Source organism: Schistocerca serialis, chromosome 6, assembly GCF_023864345.2.
Source record: "Schistocerca serialis cubense isolate TAMUIC-IGC-003099 chromosome 6, iqSchSeri2.2, whole genome shotgun sequence".
Taxonomy (NCBI): Eukaryota; Metazoa; Arthropoda; class Insecta; order Orthoptera; family Acrididae; genus Schistocerca; species Schistocerca serialis.
Window position 1 is genome coordinate 527,762,175 of NC_064643.1, and position 16,946 is coordinate 527,779,120.

The following is a 16,946-nucleotide window of genomic DNA, read 5'->3' on the forward strand; positions in this document are numbered from 1 at the left end:
GGTAAAGATGATATGTGTTAAAAGTGGTAATTCAATTGACCTAACATATATAGTTACCACTAGGACAAGGGAAATGTTTATGATGCATTACTGGCATGATATCATGTGGGAGTCAACTCTGAAAGGTATGTATGTTGTTTGAAAGATTCAAAATTTGTTTTGATAAAATTCATTTATGCTGTTTATCTTCTTTAAGGCTGAGTATTACATGATCCAATCACATTAATGTGATCACTGCCTATGTTCGATGTCAACAAGCAATAACCATTCACAGACAGCAGGTGGCAGCACAAGCAATGGACGATATGTAAAGCGTGTTAGGGGAGGAGAGGTGGGAGACATGGAAAACAGTGCAGTCATTGTCATAATGCGGAAGCGAAGCTATTTATTTGACTTCCAAAAGGGCATATCACTCACTTTCGAACCAAGGTTGAAAGTATTTCTGAAATGGTTAAGTTTACAAACTGTTTGTGTGCTGCCAAGGCTGAAGTATACTGTTGCATGGCAAAATGGTGCTATCCAAAAACATCGCCGAGGCAACAGTGGTGCACCATGGGCCATACATGATAAGGCCTAACAATGGCTATGGTGATGTGGACTAATTTATGTGCAACTGCTGAGCAACTAATTGCCCAGACGAGCCAAGGGGCTACCAACAGTGTCACCTCAATGACTTAAGCGACCGTTGCTGCGTATGGGCCTCTGCACCAGGCACCTGGTTCATGCACCCATTCCGACTGTTCTTCGTCAGCGACGAAGGCTAGAATTTGCATGCCTCTACTGCAACCAAACATCCCGTGAGTAGTACAAGGTGGCCCTTTCAGATGACTCACATTTTATACTCCCTCGGACAGCTGGCCATTGGCGTGTAAGGCCCTGCAAGAATTCGGAGGATCCAGGCCGGAGGAGGGAGTGTTATGATCTGAGGAATGTTTTTATGGCATTCCATGGGTGATCTTGTCATTCAGGAAGGCACAGTGGATCAACATAAGTATATATCTGTCCTTGGGGACCATGTCCCTCCCTATCTGCAGTTTGTTTTTTCCTTGGTGTAATAGCATCTACCAGCAGGCTAATGCAATGTGTCACACAGCTTGCTTTGTACGTGTATGGTTCGAAAGAGCAGCAGAATGAGTTTACCATACTCCCCTGACTGCCAAACCCCCCCGGATTTAAATCCAATCGAGAACATGTGGGGCCGCCTCGACTGGCCTGTTCACGCCATGGAGTCTTTACTGAGAAACATAGCGCAGCTGGCCACAGCACTGGAGTCGCCATGGCTCCACATACCTGTTGGTATCGTCCAGAATCTGACTAACTCTATGCTGCTGTGCTCTGTAATTCAGGGTTTTGACAGGTGGCCACATTAATGTGACAGGGCCATGTATTTGCATGTCATGAGGTCAGCGCCAATGGGATGTCTGTGACTGGTTTTCTTCTTCTCACGAACTTTCTAGTGCTGTAATCAGTGAGGGGAAAAACTGCGGAGAAGGGCCTGCTTTGGAAAGGTATCACCCAGGCAAGCCTACAGCTGTGGTTTGCATTTTTGGATCTGTTTTTTTGGGTAAGAATTAGGGGGGGGGCTTGGCTATTTTCCTCGAACTCCAGTCAATATTACTAAAGAAAATATAGAGGAGGAAAGTATCACTTATTCTGATGGACGGACCGCTTATGGAAGTTTTAAATAATGAGCATGTTGATGTTAACAACCATGTGGAGTTTAAAAATTTTACAACTGGAGCATGTACCAATACAAAAAGAGGGTTATTTGATACAAATGGAGTTGTTAACAGGGGTATAAATCAAAAGCTACTCTGCAAATATGTGTGTGTGTGTGTGTGTGTGTGTGTGTGTGTGTGTGTGTGTGTGTGTGTGTACGGGAGGGGGGGGGGGGGATGCATGTGTGAATGAACGTTTTCCTGAATTATTTTTGAATGCTGTGTTTCCTGTTACATTTCTTGTGAGGAATCTCAATATTTCATTGTTTTTAGTTCTTGTGGTTTATTTTATTGGCAATGAGGAGGAGTCCGGGCCTACTTGATGAGAGAGAGAGAGAGAGAGAGAGAGAGAGAGAGAGAGAGAGAGAGAGAGAGGCATCTGTGATTTGTTACTTTTTGGATCTCATCTACTTTTCCTTTTCTGATTTTTTAAAAATAATTAAACATGAATTTAAAATGTCGCTTTATTATGATTATTATTTCTTCTATTATGAGTCTCTCTTCTTCTGTGTACTTTTCCTCAAGAAAGTGCTGGCTGATTTAATCATGAATGGAATTAATTTCATTTTACCATACTGTGGCTCGACAATCTCAGTGATAAAACAGCCACATTATAGACCAAAAGGTAACACATTCAATACCTGTCCAGCCCTAGGATTTTACCTCTCACGTATCACTTCTTTCACTCTATAACTGGCTGGGTAATTCAGTTCAAACATCAGAGGAAGTCAGCAGCAAACCAACTCCAATTCAGCCATGCCTAGTAAAGCACTTATAGCACCCTCATGTGGATGGTAGCTTCAACTTAGTATACTGGTGGAGATGGAAATACAATGATGGGTGTGGGTTGTTACCTGTATTTATATATGTCTAGTGCAAACAGAGACCCGAGGGGGGGGGGGGGGGGGGGGGGGAGGGAGGAGAGTGGCATGGCATTGGGTTAGGATAATGTTGTACGCTAAATGTACACAGCCGCCGACTCCATGGGGCCTGAAGGGGCCCGAGCCCCCTCAAAAATTCGTTTGGGGGGCTTAGCCCCCCCATTAATTTAAGAAAATTCTTAGTTACATTACAATTAGTAAAACCACAAATTAAGTTGGATTTTTTTTATTTTCCTTGTTTGATGATAGTTACCTTTTAAAATACATTCAGTAATGAGTTAAAACAAATAATTAACTGAAAACGAGTGGTATGAATCATGATTGTGTTATGGTGCTGCAGGCACACTTAGAATTTGTCCCAGTGCGTGAACCTTCAGGTAAAGTCTGGTGTCGGCAAGCCAGCGCTGCGGCCGCAGCGACATCAAAAGGACTGGAGCAGAAGTACCTGGAACCCTCCACCTCACGTCGTCTTGACGCTTCAAGACATTACGAAGCTGCGGCTATATATAGCCCACCCTCCTGTCGCAATCATTCAGTGTGGATAGTTTCATTCACTGCATGCTGCAGGCGTGTTTAGTTTTCAGACTTTCGTGTCTAGTGGAATATTTTATATGACTATATTTTATTCGTTTACTTTAGTCTCTTAGTGTTTTGTGAATTAAGTTTGCAATGCATAAATTTGTTACCAAAAAGGCACACTTGTAAGTTGATGATACTGTAAGTCAACCTCCAACAATTATTGTGTTGTCAATTGCTTCTTTGTCTTCAGGCAAGAACTGTTCACAACTGAAACCTGGACAATCCGGTAAGGGAAGATCATTTCAGAAGTCTTGGTTGATCAAATATACATGGCTAGAATATTAAGCGTCTACCAAAAAAGATTTCTGCAAAACCTGCAAAGAGGCAGATGTTAAAAATCTATTACAATTCTCTTCAAAAAAAAGAAGATGCATTTGCTTTGTAGGGTTTTCTAACCAGAAAAAGGCTTTGGAAAAATTCCGTCTTCATGAAAATACGTTTATGCATAAAGAAGGTGTTCTGAAACTAAATTCTATCACTAACCAAAGTGTGGCCTCCCGATTGAGTGAACAGTTACATGGTGATATGAAGAAAGGCTGTTTAGCTCTTGAGACAATTTTTACTACCGTGCAATTTCTATGCCAACAAGGACTAGCAATTAGAGGCACGAAGATGTAAACTCAAATTTTTTTCGACTGTTGGAACTCCGAAAGAATGACATACCTGAGTTTAAAGATTGGTTAGGGTGATCGGGGTATAAGTGGACACCCCACAATATTTGAAATGAGATCATTGATCTACTAGGAAAGTCTGTGTTGAGAAAGGTATTGGCTTCAATCAAAAAGACTGGACATTTTTCTATTATTGCTGATGAAACAAGTGATTCTTCGATTCTCAAACAAGTGTCATTTTGTATTCGTACTGTCGATGATTCCTTAATCATCAACGAAGACTTTATTGGCATATACGAGACCCCCCAACACTTAATCACAAACTCTGTTTAGCATTTTAAAAGATGTTTTTGCTCGTCTTGATTTGTCAATGGATAACTTAAGAGAACAGTGCTATCTATGATGGTGTCTCGAATATGAGAGGTTAGTTCAAAGGACTAAAAAAGTTAGTTTTGGATATACATCCAAAAGCACGTTATTTGCACTGCTCTGCTCACAGTTTAGACTTGACAGTTGCAAACAGTCTCCACCATCTTACATCTATGAGGGATATTATGCCTTTGGCCAAGGACTTAATAAACACGGTAAGGGAATCCAACAGAAGGATAGGACTTTTCAGAAGCATATGCTGTGAGAGCGCCAACGACCGAGCTGGTCTACGACCCCTTTGCCCAACTCGAAGGACTATTCAAGCTTCTAGTATCTTGAGAATATTGAAATACTTTGAAGAACTTCTAGAGTTTTTTGAAATATTTTCTGCAGAGGACAAAACAAAGACAGGTTACAAATTTGCAGGCTACCTTGAGTCAATGTTACAATCCAAGAATTATTTCTTTTTACATCTTTATTGTCATGCAATGAACCAAGTAGAGGATGTCAATGAAAAAAATTCAATGTCCTCATCTAAGTGTTGCTGCACTGGTAAAAATTTTTGAGGGCTTGATTTGTATATTGAATGGAAGGAGTGATAGTTTTGAACACTTTTGGGAATTGTGTTTAAAATAAAAACCTTCACAAGCTGATGATCCTGCACTTGCTTGGAATCTAAGTATACCAAAAATTATGAAAACAACGAACCCAGCTCACCGCACACTTTCAAAACTCTAAAGGAATACTACACAGCTATTTATGTTGAAGTTTGTGAAACAGTGAAATCTTGCATTACTGAGTGGTTCACTTCAACTGGACTCACACAGGTCATTGCAGTTGAACAAGAGTGCTTGCTTTTAGTAAACAGAGGTGAAACAAATTTCGAAAAATCAACTGTTTTTAAAAAATGACCTAAACATTGAGGGACTGCACTTACACTTGAATGTGTTAGCCAATATCACTAATAAAAAACAACTAGTCTTAAACACCATGTGTCATGTAAGAAAGTACATTACACAAGAACCTGCAGTTGGAGAAAAGTTATTTGAAATAGGGAAGTGCATTAAGCTTCTCCGAGTAGTTCCAATCACAACAGCAACACCAGAAGTGTCATTTAGCGCCCTTAGATGTCTTAAGTCATATCTCCGATCAACAATGGAACAAAAACAATTGAACAACTTGGCTGTTCTTCATGCCCACCGAGATGTTTTGGATGAATTGGATATCTGACCAGTCATCAACGATTTCATATTTAGTAATACAGTCTGACACTCTACATTTGCACCTTTCTAAAGACACTCTAGCCTCAATAATGGCATTTAGAGCAATATTAAAAATCTTAGAGAATTAAATACATACACCTTCAGCACCTTCTGCCACAGGGCAAGGGACAGCTCCTAACATTGCCGACTGCCACTGCATGAATCCTCAACTTCTCATGGCCGAACAAAGGTCTCCCTCAACAATTTTTACCCCCCCCCCCCCCCCCCCCCCCCGCACACACACTCTTCTCTTCATTACCATTACCAAACTGACTATTCATTGATACCTCAGGACGCGTCCTATCACCTGATCCCTTCTTTTAGTGAAGTTGTGACACACATTTCTTGTTTTGCCAAATTTCATTCAGTACCTCCTCATTTGTTAATCTACCCATCTAATCTTCAGCAATCTACTACAAGACCACATTATAAAAGCTTCCATTCACCTCTTGCCTGAGCTGATTATCACCACATTTCACTTTTATACATAGCTACACTCCAAACAAATATCTTTGGTAAATACTTCCTAAAACTTACGGTTGTGTGTGACGACAAGACCACAAGGCCGCAAGGAAGTATGGACTAGACGCATTTAATGTGTGATGTTGGGTCGCATCAAGAAAAAAGTGGAATAAGGCAGTTTCAATGAGAAAAGGCAAACGTATTGAACTTGAAGCAAAGGCTACTTCCTATGTGCAAGATAAGATGACAGATGGGTTGCCTAGCTCACAAGAAAAAACGAAACTGAAGGCCTTGGAAATTGCAACTGTCTTAAAAAGGCCCACAAGGAGAATTCCATGTGAGTATTGGTTTGTGTTATTGGTTTACACAGAGAAATGGCCTTGTTCTATGACAAAGTACTACACTAACATGGAGAATGCCAGTAGATCACAGAGAACTCAAGCAGGTTTCGAGGAAAAACTGGTTAACTTCTTTAGAATAAGGTCAGGAACACAGCAATCAATCACAATCCCAGTAGACTTTTATTATTTTTGCCTATCCAGATTTCAGTTATAAATCTGCAGTGCATTAGAGTGAGTTATAATCCAACAAACTCCCAGCAGTACATATCATTATATGACTTTACTGATGTACAAGTGGAAGGCAGTTTCCTTCTGCCTGTAAACCAGTAAGATCATATGGGAGTTTGTTGGATTACAAATGCACTGAAGATGGCTATTTATAGCTAAAATCTGTATATGCAAGACTAATAAAAAATTAATAAAAAACAATGGGATTGCAACTAACTGCTGTGCTCCTATTCTTCCTTATAATAATGCACAGTTGCTGTGCGCAATGGTTCTGTATGGAATCAAAATTGATTAACTTCCAGCAGTATGTCATCCAGTTGCTAAAGTGTTGTTTGCACCCTTTTCATCATACTGGCAATGCTGACGCAACAGCAGTATTTTTTTGACTTGCTGAGTAATACAATAGTAGACATGAAAAGGGGCAAACAGTATTCTCTTAAAGACAAACCAAGAATGGAACACCAGAATAAGTTATCCCTTATGTCATTCTGAAGAGAAAAGCTGTACCCAAAGAAAACTTCCCTAGGGCTTAGTGATTCACTGATCAGAATAAAGCTGGATGACAATGCAATTGATTGTTGGCTGGCTGTTTACTGTTTGGAATTGAAGACCTGGGGCACTAATTGCTATGGATCCATGCTAATTTTGGATTATTTTAAGGGACATCTAACTGCTGAAGTAAAAGATAAACTTGCTGCACAAAAGACAGACCTTGTCGTAATACCCAGATGAATGATTTTAAAACTATGGGTGCTAGATGTGGAAGAAACAAGCTTTTCGAGGACAATCTCCTAAAACCATATTCAGATCGGCTCCTGGAAGTAGACCACGTTCTTACATGTTTGGTAAGATTAAGAAACCATCAGCCACCCTTGCGTGTGAGTGGATTCTTGCTTCATGGGCCTCCATATTATCAGAGACCATTATCAAGAGGTTTAAGAAATGCTCTGTATTGAATGCATAAGAGGGCAGCATGAATGATCTACTGCGGGGGGGGGGGGGGGGGGGGGGGGGGCACACACACACACACACACACAGAGAGAGAGAGATATGAAGTGAAGACCAGTACTGATAGTAATGAGGGTGAATAAGACAAACTCAGAATATGGTACCAGTACATTAGATGACAATGTGTTGTATTATAGGTCAGAACAAATGTTTGCAGTACATACCTATGACTTATATGTAACTAAAAGTAAATTTCTGGTAACTTTTCACCTCTAAATCAGTGTGTGGCCTATTTGTGCACAAAATATTTTTTTTTTAATTTCTTCATCAAATTTAGAGGTGCAGCTTATATGTAGTGGTGGCCTATTATTGGGCCAATACGGTAGGTGTTAACAAGTTTTTTTCTTTTTTGTTTCCCAGCAATGCTTCTCTCTTATTTCCTATCTACTTCGGCCATCATCAATAGCAAAACGCATCCTATTACCATTCATTTTATAATCTCCTTTCATGACAATACCCATTTCATTCACTTGTTCTTCCACATTACAATGGCATCAGCAAACCTAAAAGTTCTTATTTCTTCTTCCTGAACTTTAATTTCCTTTCAAAATGTCTACTCAGTTTGCTACACGCTATCTCAATGTACAGATTAAATAACGTTAAGGATAGGCCACAGCCATGTCTCACTCCCTTCTAATTGCGGCTTCCCTTTTATGTATTTCGACTCCTATAACTGCAGTCTGGTTTCTGTACAAGTTGTAAATAACCTTTCACTCCCTGTCCTTTTGTCGCTGGTACCTTCAAAATTTCGAAGGTTCTATTCCAGTCAACAATGAGAAAAACTTACTGTAAATCTGGAAATGCTATAAATGTAGGTTTACCTTTCTTCAACCTATCCTCTAAGGTATGTCGTTACGTCAGTATTGCCCCACGTTCCTACATTTCTCCGGAATCCAAATCGATCTGCTCCAAGGTTGGTTTCTACCAGTTTATACTTTCATCTACAAATAATTTGTCAATATCTCACAACCACGACTTATTAAACTGATGATTACATAGAATACACATCATAAGCTTCTTTGAAATTAGAGTTATTACATTCTTCTGGAAGTATGTCGGTATTTGTTTTGTTTCCTGGCCTTGTCCCACGTCTTCATGAGGTCAGCACATTAATCTGCATTTTACAATGTTGGTGGTAGAGTGGCCTGGTGCCCTTCCTGGTATCAATATCAGGGTATTTCACCTGTCTTGTGCACACCAGGTGGAAAAGTTTTGCCAAAATTGGCTTCCCCCCCCCCCCCCCCCAAGGAACTCAGTAATTCTGAGGAAGTGTCATCTATTCCACAAGTCTTGTATCCGCTTAGGTGTTTCAATGCTCTGTCAAATTCTTCTTTCAGTGGCATATCTCTCATCTCATCTACTTACTCTTCTCTTTCTATAATAATGGCCTTAAGTTTGCTTCCCATATACAGACCCACTATATATTCCTTCCACCTTCTTTGTTTAGTATTAACCCGCTGTTTTAGCTCTTGATATTCACACAGTTGCTTTTCTTTTCTTCCAAGGTCTCTAATTTTCCTATACGTGTTGTCTATATTTGCCTTGACCATGGATGTTTGTACAGTCTTGTATTTGTTTTCTAGCCATTCCTGCTTAGCAATTTTGCGTTTTTCAGATGTAGGTGACTACTTTCTTGGAAATACACCTAAATGCCCAATCAAATCTTAATTTACCAATACAAAAGAAACAGCACGAAGCTATTTTTTCTTGAAGTAGCAGCTTTCATTCTTATTTAATATGTTAGATTTTCTGGCATAAGCACAATTATTATTATTAAGCAATACAGTGGTAGTTTATCGTTAACATAGTGCACAGATTAAATTTATATGGGTTTGTTGTCTTTTGTTAACATACACACTGATTTGGTCCAGAAGGTTGAAATCTTGATGATATCTACAGAATGTGCAGAATGAATGGAATACTATGTCTCAAATGTGATTATTTCCCAATCATAATTCTTCACAGTGTTTGTTTTGGGGGAAAATGTAGCTGGGGGAGGGGAATGGATTACCGAATCTATGGTTCTACAGCAAGTACAAGGGTACAAATGAACGTCTCCTCCTCATTTTTGAAAGCAGCTAAAATGTTTGCAGAGAAATAGAGTCCTCAAACCATCCCACAAAATTCTTTATTCATTTCTGCTTCAAGTGGAGATAATGTCAAACTGTTGCGAGCCAAAGAATAAAATCCCTCAGATACTGTTTCCAGTGTTACAGTCTTTATCACTGCCAACATCACCTGATTAATTTCTTGTCAACCAATGCAACATGTTTGAATAACTTATCCAAAAATGGCTGGAGTAATTCATCTAAAACTGCTATATTTCAATATAGGGATGGTGTTTCATGCGAATTTTGCATGGGATCCTGCTCCTTCTCTATTGAAACAGCAAAAGGAGGAAGTGAACACCATGCCTTCATCTATCAACTAGGATTTAGTATAAACACTTATTTGTGGCAGTTACCTCTGGCAGATAATGGTTCTAGTGTCAATTATATATAGTTTATCTACATGCATTGCTTCCACACTTGTTTGGGCCTTTTCAAAATGAGAAGGGTTACCTGTTGTAATACCTGCTGCTTTACACCAATTTACAGAGCCGTATTCCTGCAAGGTATTGAATACAGGCTAAAAAACTTAAAAGCTCACAAATGACTGTGGCTAGTGTATTTAATAAATGTCCTATGCAAATGAACCAATAGCTTCAAGAGGGGCAGGGGGTAGGAAATTTGTAAAAATGATTCTATAGGATAATTTCCAAAAAAGTTTAAAACAAGCAGCTTTTTGAACTGCTGGTAGAACTAAACAATGTGATGGCAGTGTATATGGATTATTGTAGTATGGTAGCTTATGAACAAAACAGCTCCATATTAAATACATACTTATTATACGGCTATGGTCACCCATTTGCATAATCCACAATGAAAGCATTCCTCTGAACCACTATAACAATGATATATGAAATTGATATCTTGAATACATAACTAAATATCTTACAATCACATTAAAATGTAAGTGTGTTACATTAAATGCGTCAAGGGGAATGTTTGATACTAGTTGTAGCTTTGACCAGTAATGTAATGTTAATGGCTTGTGTAATCTCCTCCTTTGGTGCACATTTTTCCAATTTGGACGTTAGTTGGCAATGCCACTAAGTGTGAAAGCAACAAACCTAGTTCTTATGACAGACTGAAGTGTAGGCCCCCAGCTTAGTCCATTTGAAGAAAAATTGGAGCTGATATGTCACTGTAACTGCCACATTGTTTACAAAGTTTTTCATATGTTTCCCACATCACTGGTCAAAGCCAACGACTAGTATCTAATATTCCTCTTTATCTCAAATCTTACACATGAACAGTAGTGTATTCAGTGACACACACATCAAATGGAATGCATCCAGATAACCGTTTTTGACTGTTTTCCTTTAGCTGTACCAGTGAAATTAATGTTTCCTTGCAGGATCATATGTCTCATTCTTTGAGATGGCAGTAAAAATACTAATAGCAACAAAGCAAAATATAAATCATTCACTTGTGATTAAAATTTACATTTAACAGTAGGTAGAAGTGCAGTAGGCTATACGTTTCTATGTTCTATTCTAACATAGCACCAATAGCAGAAAATCTACCTAATTATTATGTTCACATACACTTCAAACGGATAGATGACTACGCAAGGTGCCATAGCGGTCAGCATACTGCTGGGTATTTCTCCCATATGTTACCGGAAAAAAAAAACAAATTTCTTACAAGTGGGAATAAATGAAACGCAAGCCGACGCGAACACAGTAAAATCTGGAGGCACCATTCCACAAGATGTTTAATAAATGCACTTACATGGACTATGTACTATCCAATTAAATCATTTGTAGATAAATACATTTATTTTCTTTCTGAGTACGTACTTATAAGCATGCTCTTGATCCAGTTGTTAAAGTTACGCAGGTAGAAAATACGGCTCTTGCAGCGAGCCTCAAGCCCCTTGTCTTCAAGTGTATTGTAATGAGCTGCTACAACAGAACCATGTCCCTTGTCATCTGCTTCACGGGCTTTAGTCGACAAATCTGAGGGCGACGCTGCATTTGATGCCTCTCCTGCTCCCCCATTTGGAGGCTATATAATGGAATAAACTCATCAATTTAGGAATTTAGGACTTGTAAATTTTGTTACTCTCTTTATACATACCGTCACATCTGAACTGCTTGTCGGCTTATTAGCCTGGCAATCGGTATTTTCAGGGTTGTTTTCTTTCATTGTCGATGAAAGTTCATTGGCCGTAACGTTTTCGGCCATTTATTAAACACAAAGGCTAACACAAAATCAAGAAAAATCAGAAAGCTCCCACTACGTGTAGCGCGTTAAACCGATCGTACATGTATACATAGATTAAATGTTTATGCGCTATGGCTACATGTCTTCTAAAAAGAGTGATAACCTGAATTTAAGTAGCTTGGTCACAAAACAAGTGGTTTCGCGCCAAAAATTTATTGGTGTTATATCAATTTGTGTATACACAATAGCATCATCCTTTCATATAAAACCACCATTCTTCAAGGAAACATAAACATCTTTGTATCACGTATCATCTATGGAGACAGCCAACTACACAAGCAGACAATTGTTCCTCTGTAATCAATTTTGTTCGAACCTTACCAGTAAAACTGGTTTTGTATAGAGCAACAGTCGTTCATTAAATTTCAGTTGCTGTTGTTTTAAGTCGAGTTCACACACGCAACTAACTTTACGCTACAGCTAATGGTGGCTTTCGGTAGTGGCACCGTGTACATGTCGCCACAGTTTTCATCGTGGCGTCAACTGAAATCCTATGGGTGAGTATTATAGTGCAGGTTATGGCAATAGAGCTGTGACAAGAGTTAAATACAAGGAAGACGAATCCCAAAGGTTACATCCGAAAATGATTTCGCACAGGAATAAATCAATGACCATAAACATATTTACAAAAGAAATTGTACTCGAAGTTCGAAGAAGAAATGTTCTCTGCTATGACAACTAACCAACAGCTGGCATGTAAATATCATCCGCAGGCACGCCGCTCTTCCATGACTTTAGAATCTTACTGCATTCGTTGACCTAGGCATTCGGGAAGAGAGTTTGAGCATCCACCAGTGTCGACCACTCAGTCTAAAGCCGCCTCGATGCCTTTGGAAAGCACACGACCGATTTCCATCCCTGTTCTTGTTTTAGTACAGCTTGTCCCCTCGTTCCCTCATCGTCGACGGAAGATTATACCGTAACCCCCCGCCCCCCTCCTTTTTTAGCTGACATTGTCCACGGGCCGTTTTCTGCAGTAGACTTGCTGCTGTTTCTCACAAGGGAACATCCCCATCGCACCCCCCTCAGATTTAGATATAAGTTGGCACACTGGATAGGCCTTGCAAAACTGAACACAGATCAATCGAGAAAACAGGAAGAAGTTGTGTGGAACTACGAAAAAATAAGCAAAATATACAAACTGAGTAGTCCATGTGTAAGATATGCAACATCTAGGCTAACATGAGCTCAGGAGTGCCGTGGTCCCGTGGTTAGCGTGAGCAGCTGCGGAGAGAAAGGTCCTTGGTTCAAGTCTTCCCTCCAGTGAAAAGTGTAATTTCTTTATTTCCATTCGTTCCATTCGTTCATTGACGTCTCTGTTCACTGTAATAAGTTTAGTGTCTGTGTTTTGCGACCGCACCGGTAAACCGTGCGATTAGTAGACGAAAGGACGTGCCTCTCCAATGGGAACCGAAAACATTTGATCGCAAGGTCATAGGTCAACCGATTCCTCCACAGGAAAACGCGTCTGATATATTCTAAACGACAGAGGTGACGGCATGTGCGTCACATGACAGGAATATGTTGTCGACCCACCTAACTTGTACACTTGGCGAATGGATAGAAAGATTCTTTTACCTTACCCGAATTCGGTTTTCTTGTGGATGTGATAATCACTCCCAAAAAGTGATGAAAACATAAGAGTTTGTCACATAAACTGAAAATAAAAAATTAAACTTTTCACTGGAGGGAAGACTTGAACCAAGGACCTTTCGCTCCGCAGCTGCTCACGCTAACCATGGGACCACGGCGGTCCTCGGCTTACGTTAGCCTAGATGTGGCCTATGTTGCACATGGACTACTCAGTTTGTATATTTTGCTTATTTTTTCGTAGTTCCACGCAACTTCTTCCTGTTTTCTCGATTGATCTGTGTTCAGTTTTTCAAGGCCTATCCACTGTGCCAACTTATAACTAAATCTGAGAGGGGTGCGATGGCGAGGTTCCCTTGTCAGTACCCCACCAGGTAATCAGAGTACGCCATTCCTTTTTCCACACACGTAAATCTGGTCTTGTGTTTCTACCGCGTGTCACACAGGTACCTAACGCGAAGGTGATTACATGATATTCCACTTCATATCTGCTCTTCTTCAATACGTACCAACCATGTGTAACTATCGGTGCGGCTGGTCAACATCAGATATCTCACTATAGTCTAAAGTGTTTCTATGAAAAGTCTTTACAAATAACATTATCCATTAAGTAAATATTTAATACGAACAGAAATGGCCATGTCACAGTTTCTTCGCCAGCATTTAAACTACTTCTATGTTCAGTATAACGTGCAACGTTCTGTCGATTAAGCTGACCACAGTACAATCTCAAACTTCGATAGATGTTCCATAAAAACGTATATCCCATAGTAGGCATCGGTAGTACCCGCTCCTCGATTCTTTTTGTGGTTGTGGTTTGTGTAAACACAGACCAAATCATTATGCTCTAAATCTGATTCATTAGCAAATTCTTGTACAAAACCTTGCAGGCGCTATATGAAGTCCTGAGACCTTCCTGAGTTCTACTGACTTGATTTTCGCTCCCACTGATATTAATCTATGTGTCCACAATAGTATGGACACTCCACGAACACGCTTTGCAAGGCATCAGGCTAGCAAGTCATGCTCATTGTCGAAATGAAAGACGAGTTTTATGATAATATCTGAAGAGATAAACGAGTGAGACCGAAAAGCACGACTGAAAAGGTTTCACGGGTGTTGTGTGTCCAGGTCCCATGTTGTTACATAATAACAGGGAACCATGGAAGTCAGACCTGGTTCAGTAATGAAATGAAGTCTAAAGAGGATTGTAAAGATCAGTCATCTTTACATGGAGCAGTTACTGATCGCTATGCAGCTTCATTAGTGTTGCCGTCCAGTTTAGCCGTAAAGTACAACACCTAGCTGCATTTTAGATGATTCTTAAGTCGATCAGTAGTCCTTAAATTGTACTATAAGACAAATAGCAAGCGAAGAATCGATAGTCGAGGCTCACTGCGGGTATGAGCAGTAGGATTGTAGCTTCAGTGTGTCCAACATCGACGTAACTTTCCGTGCCTTTTGGTGATCGATAGTGATGCTACGATGTAACGACGGAATACAGTGCTTTGTCAGAGACTAGTTTTGTTCAAGAGAAACAACTTTCACAGCCAAGTGTCATACAAGTCAGCTTAGCAGTCACCTCTAGAAACTGTCTGAGGCCAAAATTAGGATCCAAATAGTATCAAAGCTTTAAATGGTAGTCGCACTATGAAGACCTCCTGAGTTTCATTGTGGATGGTTTCCTTCCTCTTACAGCACGCCGAACATAGTGAAAAAAATGGCAGTATGTTTACATTACCGATAACATAGATGGCAAAGATAATGCTTTCCTTAACAAATTTCTCATGTTCTTTAAAAGTCGCTTTCCATTAGAACGTACTAAACAGTCTCTGTGACTGACTAATGAGATAAGGATATCATGTAGATCAAAACGGGAATTGTATCAAAATGTTAGAAGTAGTCACAATCAAGCTACAGTAACCCATTACAAACAATATTGTAAGGTGCTTAAAAATGTTATTAGGGAGGCAAAGGGTATGAGATACGCAAATAGTATAGATACTTCACCGGATAAAATTAAAATCATATGATCAGTTTTGAAGGAAGTGTCTTGTCAGCAGCATAATATTTCTGTTACTGATAAGTCAGATATATTTAACAATCATTTTTGAGCATTGCTGCTGAATTAAATAAAAACTTAGTTTCTACAGGAAATCATATAACTCTCCTAGAAAATGCCTTTCCAAGATTGTTGCCTGAAATACCCCTTTGTGATAGTGACAAGAGGGAAATTGAGTCAATAATTAAATCACTGAAGACTAAGGACTCTCATGGATATGATGGCTTGCCTATCAGATTACCAAAGTACTGTGCTGCTCATCGTAGCCCAGTACTTTGCCATATTTGTAATTTTTCCTTCAGGAACGGTCAGTTTCCTGAAGGATTGAAGTACTCAGTAGTAAATCTGCTTTATAAGAAGGAGAGAGGGAGAATGTGGACGATTTTAGACCTATTTCTATGCCATCAGTGTTTTCTACAGTTAGTGAAAAGTCCATGTATGTATGGATAATTGTTCATTTAATATTCCATAATTTGCTATCAAATGTACAGTTCGGCTTTAGAAGTGGTGTAACGACTGAAAATGCTATATTCTCTCTTCTCTGTGAGGTACTGGGTAGATTAAACAAAAGGTTTCGAACGCCAGGCATTTTTTTTTTATTTAACTAGGGCATTTGATTGTGTTGATCACAAATTATTGCTCCAGAAATCGGGCCTGTATGGAATACAGGGAGTAGCTCACAACTGGTTCACCTCTAACTTCAACAGCAGACAGGAAAAGATTATTATTCGCAGTGTTGAGTATAACTGTGACGTAGGGTCTGAGTAGGACATTGTTACATGAGCTGGGAGGGGGGGGGAGGATGACGCAGGGATCAGTGCTGGGGCCACTCCTGCTCTTTATTTATGCTAATGATATGCCCTCCAGTGTTACATGTAATTCTAAAATATTTCTGTTTGCTGCTGACACAAGCTTGATAGTAAAGATGTTGTGTGCAACATTGGCACTGTTTCAAATAGTGCAGTTCATGACCTAAGTTCATGGCTTGTAGAAAATAAACTAATGCTAAATCACAGTAAGAATCAGTTTTTACAGTTTCTAACACACAATTCAACAAAACCCGACGTTTTAATTTCACAGAATGCGCGTATGATTAGTAAAACTGAACAGTTCAAATTTCTAGGTGTTCAGATAGAAAACTGTTGTGGAAAGCCTACTTTTTGGATCTTGTTCAAAGACTTAGGGCTGCCATTTTTTACTATTCGAATAACGTTTGAAGTAAGTGATGGTTCAACACAAAAAGTAGCCTACTTTGTGTATTTTCATTCACTTATGTCGTATGGTATTATATTTTGGGATAACTCTTCCCATTTTCAAATCATATTTTAGGCTCAGAAATGGGCAGTTTGTGTGATAAGTGGTGTGAACCTCTTGTAGACACCTGTTCACTAGTCTGGGTATTCTGACATTGGCCTCTCAATATATATACTATTTACTGTTGTTTCTTGTTAACAATATCAGCTGATTCCCAAGAATTAGCAGCTTTCATCCACATAATACTTGG

General features: G+C 39.5%; 1 protein-coding gene across 1 annotated transcript in view; it reads right to left on the reverse strand.

Annotated features, from left to right (window-relative positions):
- LOC126484072 (mRNA cap guanine-N7 methyltransferase) overlaps nt 1-12,012 on the reverse strand; it is a 125,535-nt gene extending 113,523 nt beyond the window's left edge. The window contains exons 1-2 of the mRNA XM_050107441.1: nt 11,644-12,012; nt 11,364-11,571 (exon numbers count right to left, since the gene is read on the reverse strand). Coding sequence (XP_049963398.1) covers nt 11,364-11,571; nt 11,644-11,751 — 316 coding nt within the window. The 5' untranslated portion in view covers nt 11,752-12,012. The remainder of the gene's footprint in view (nt 1-11,363; nt 11,572-11,643) is intronic.
- Between the last annotated feature and the right edge of the window lie 4,934 nt (nt 12,013-16,946).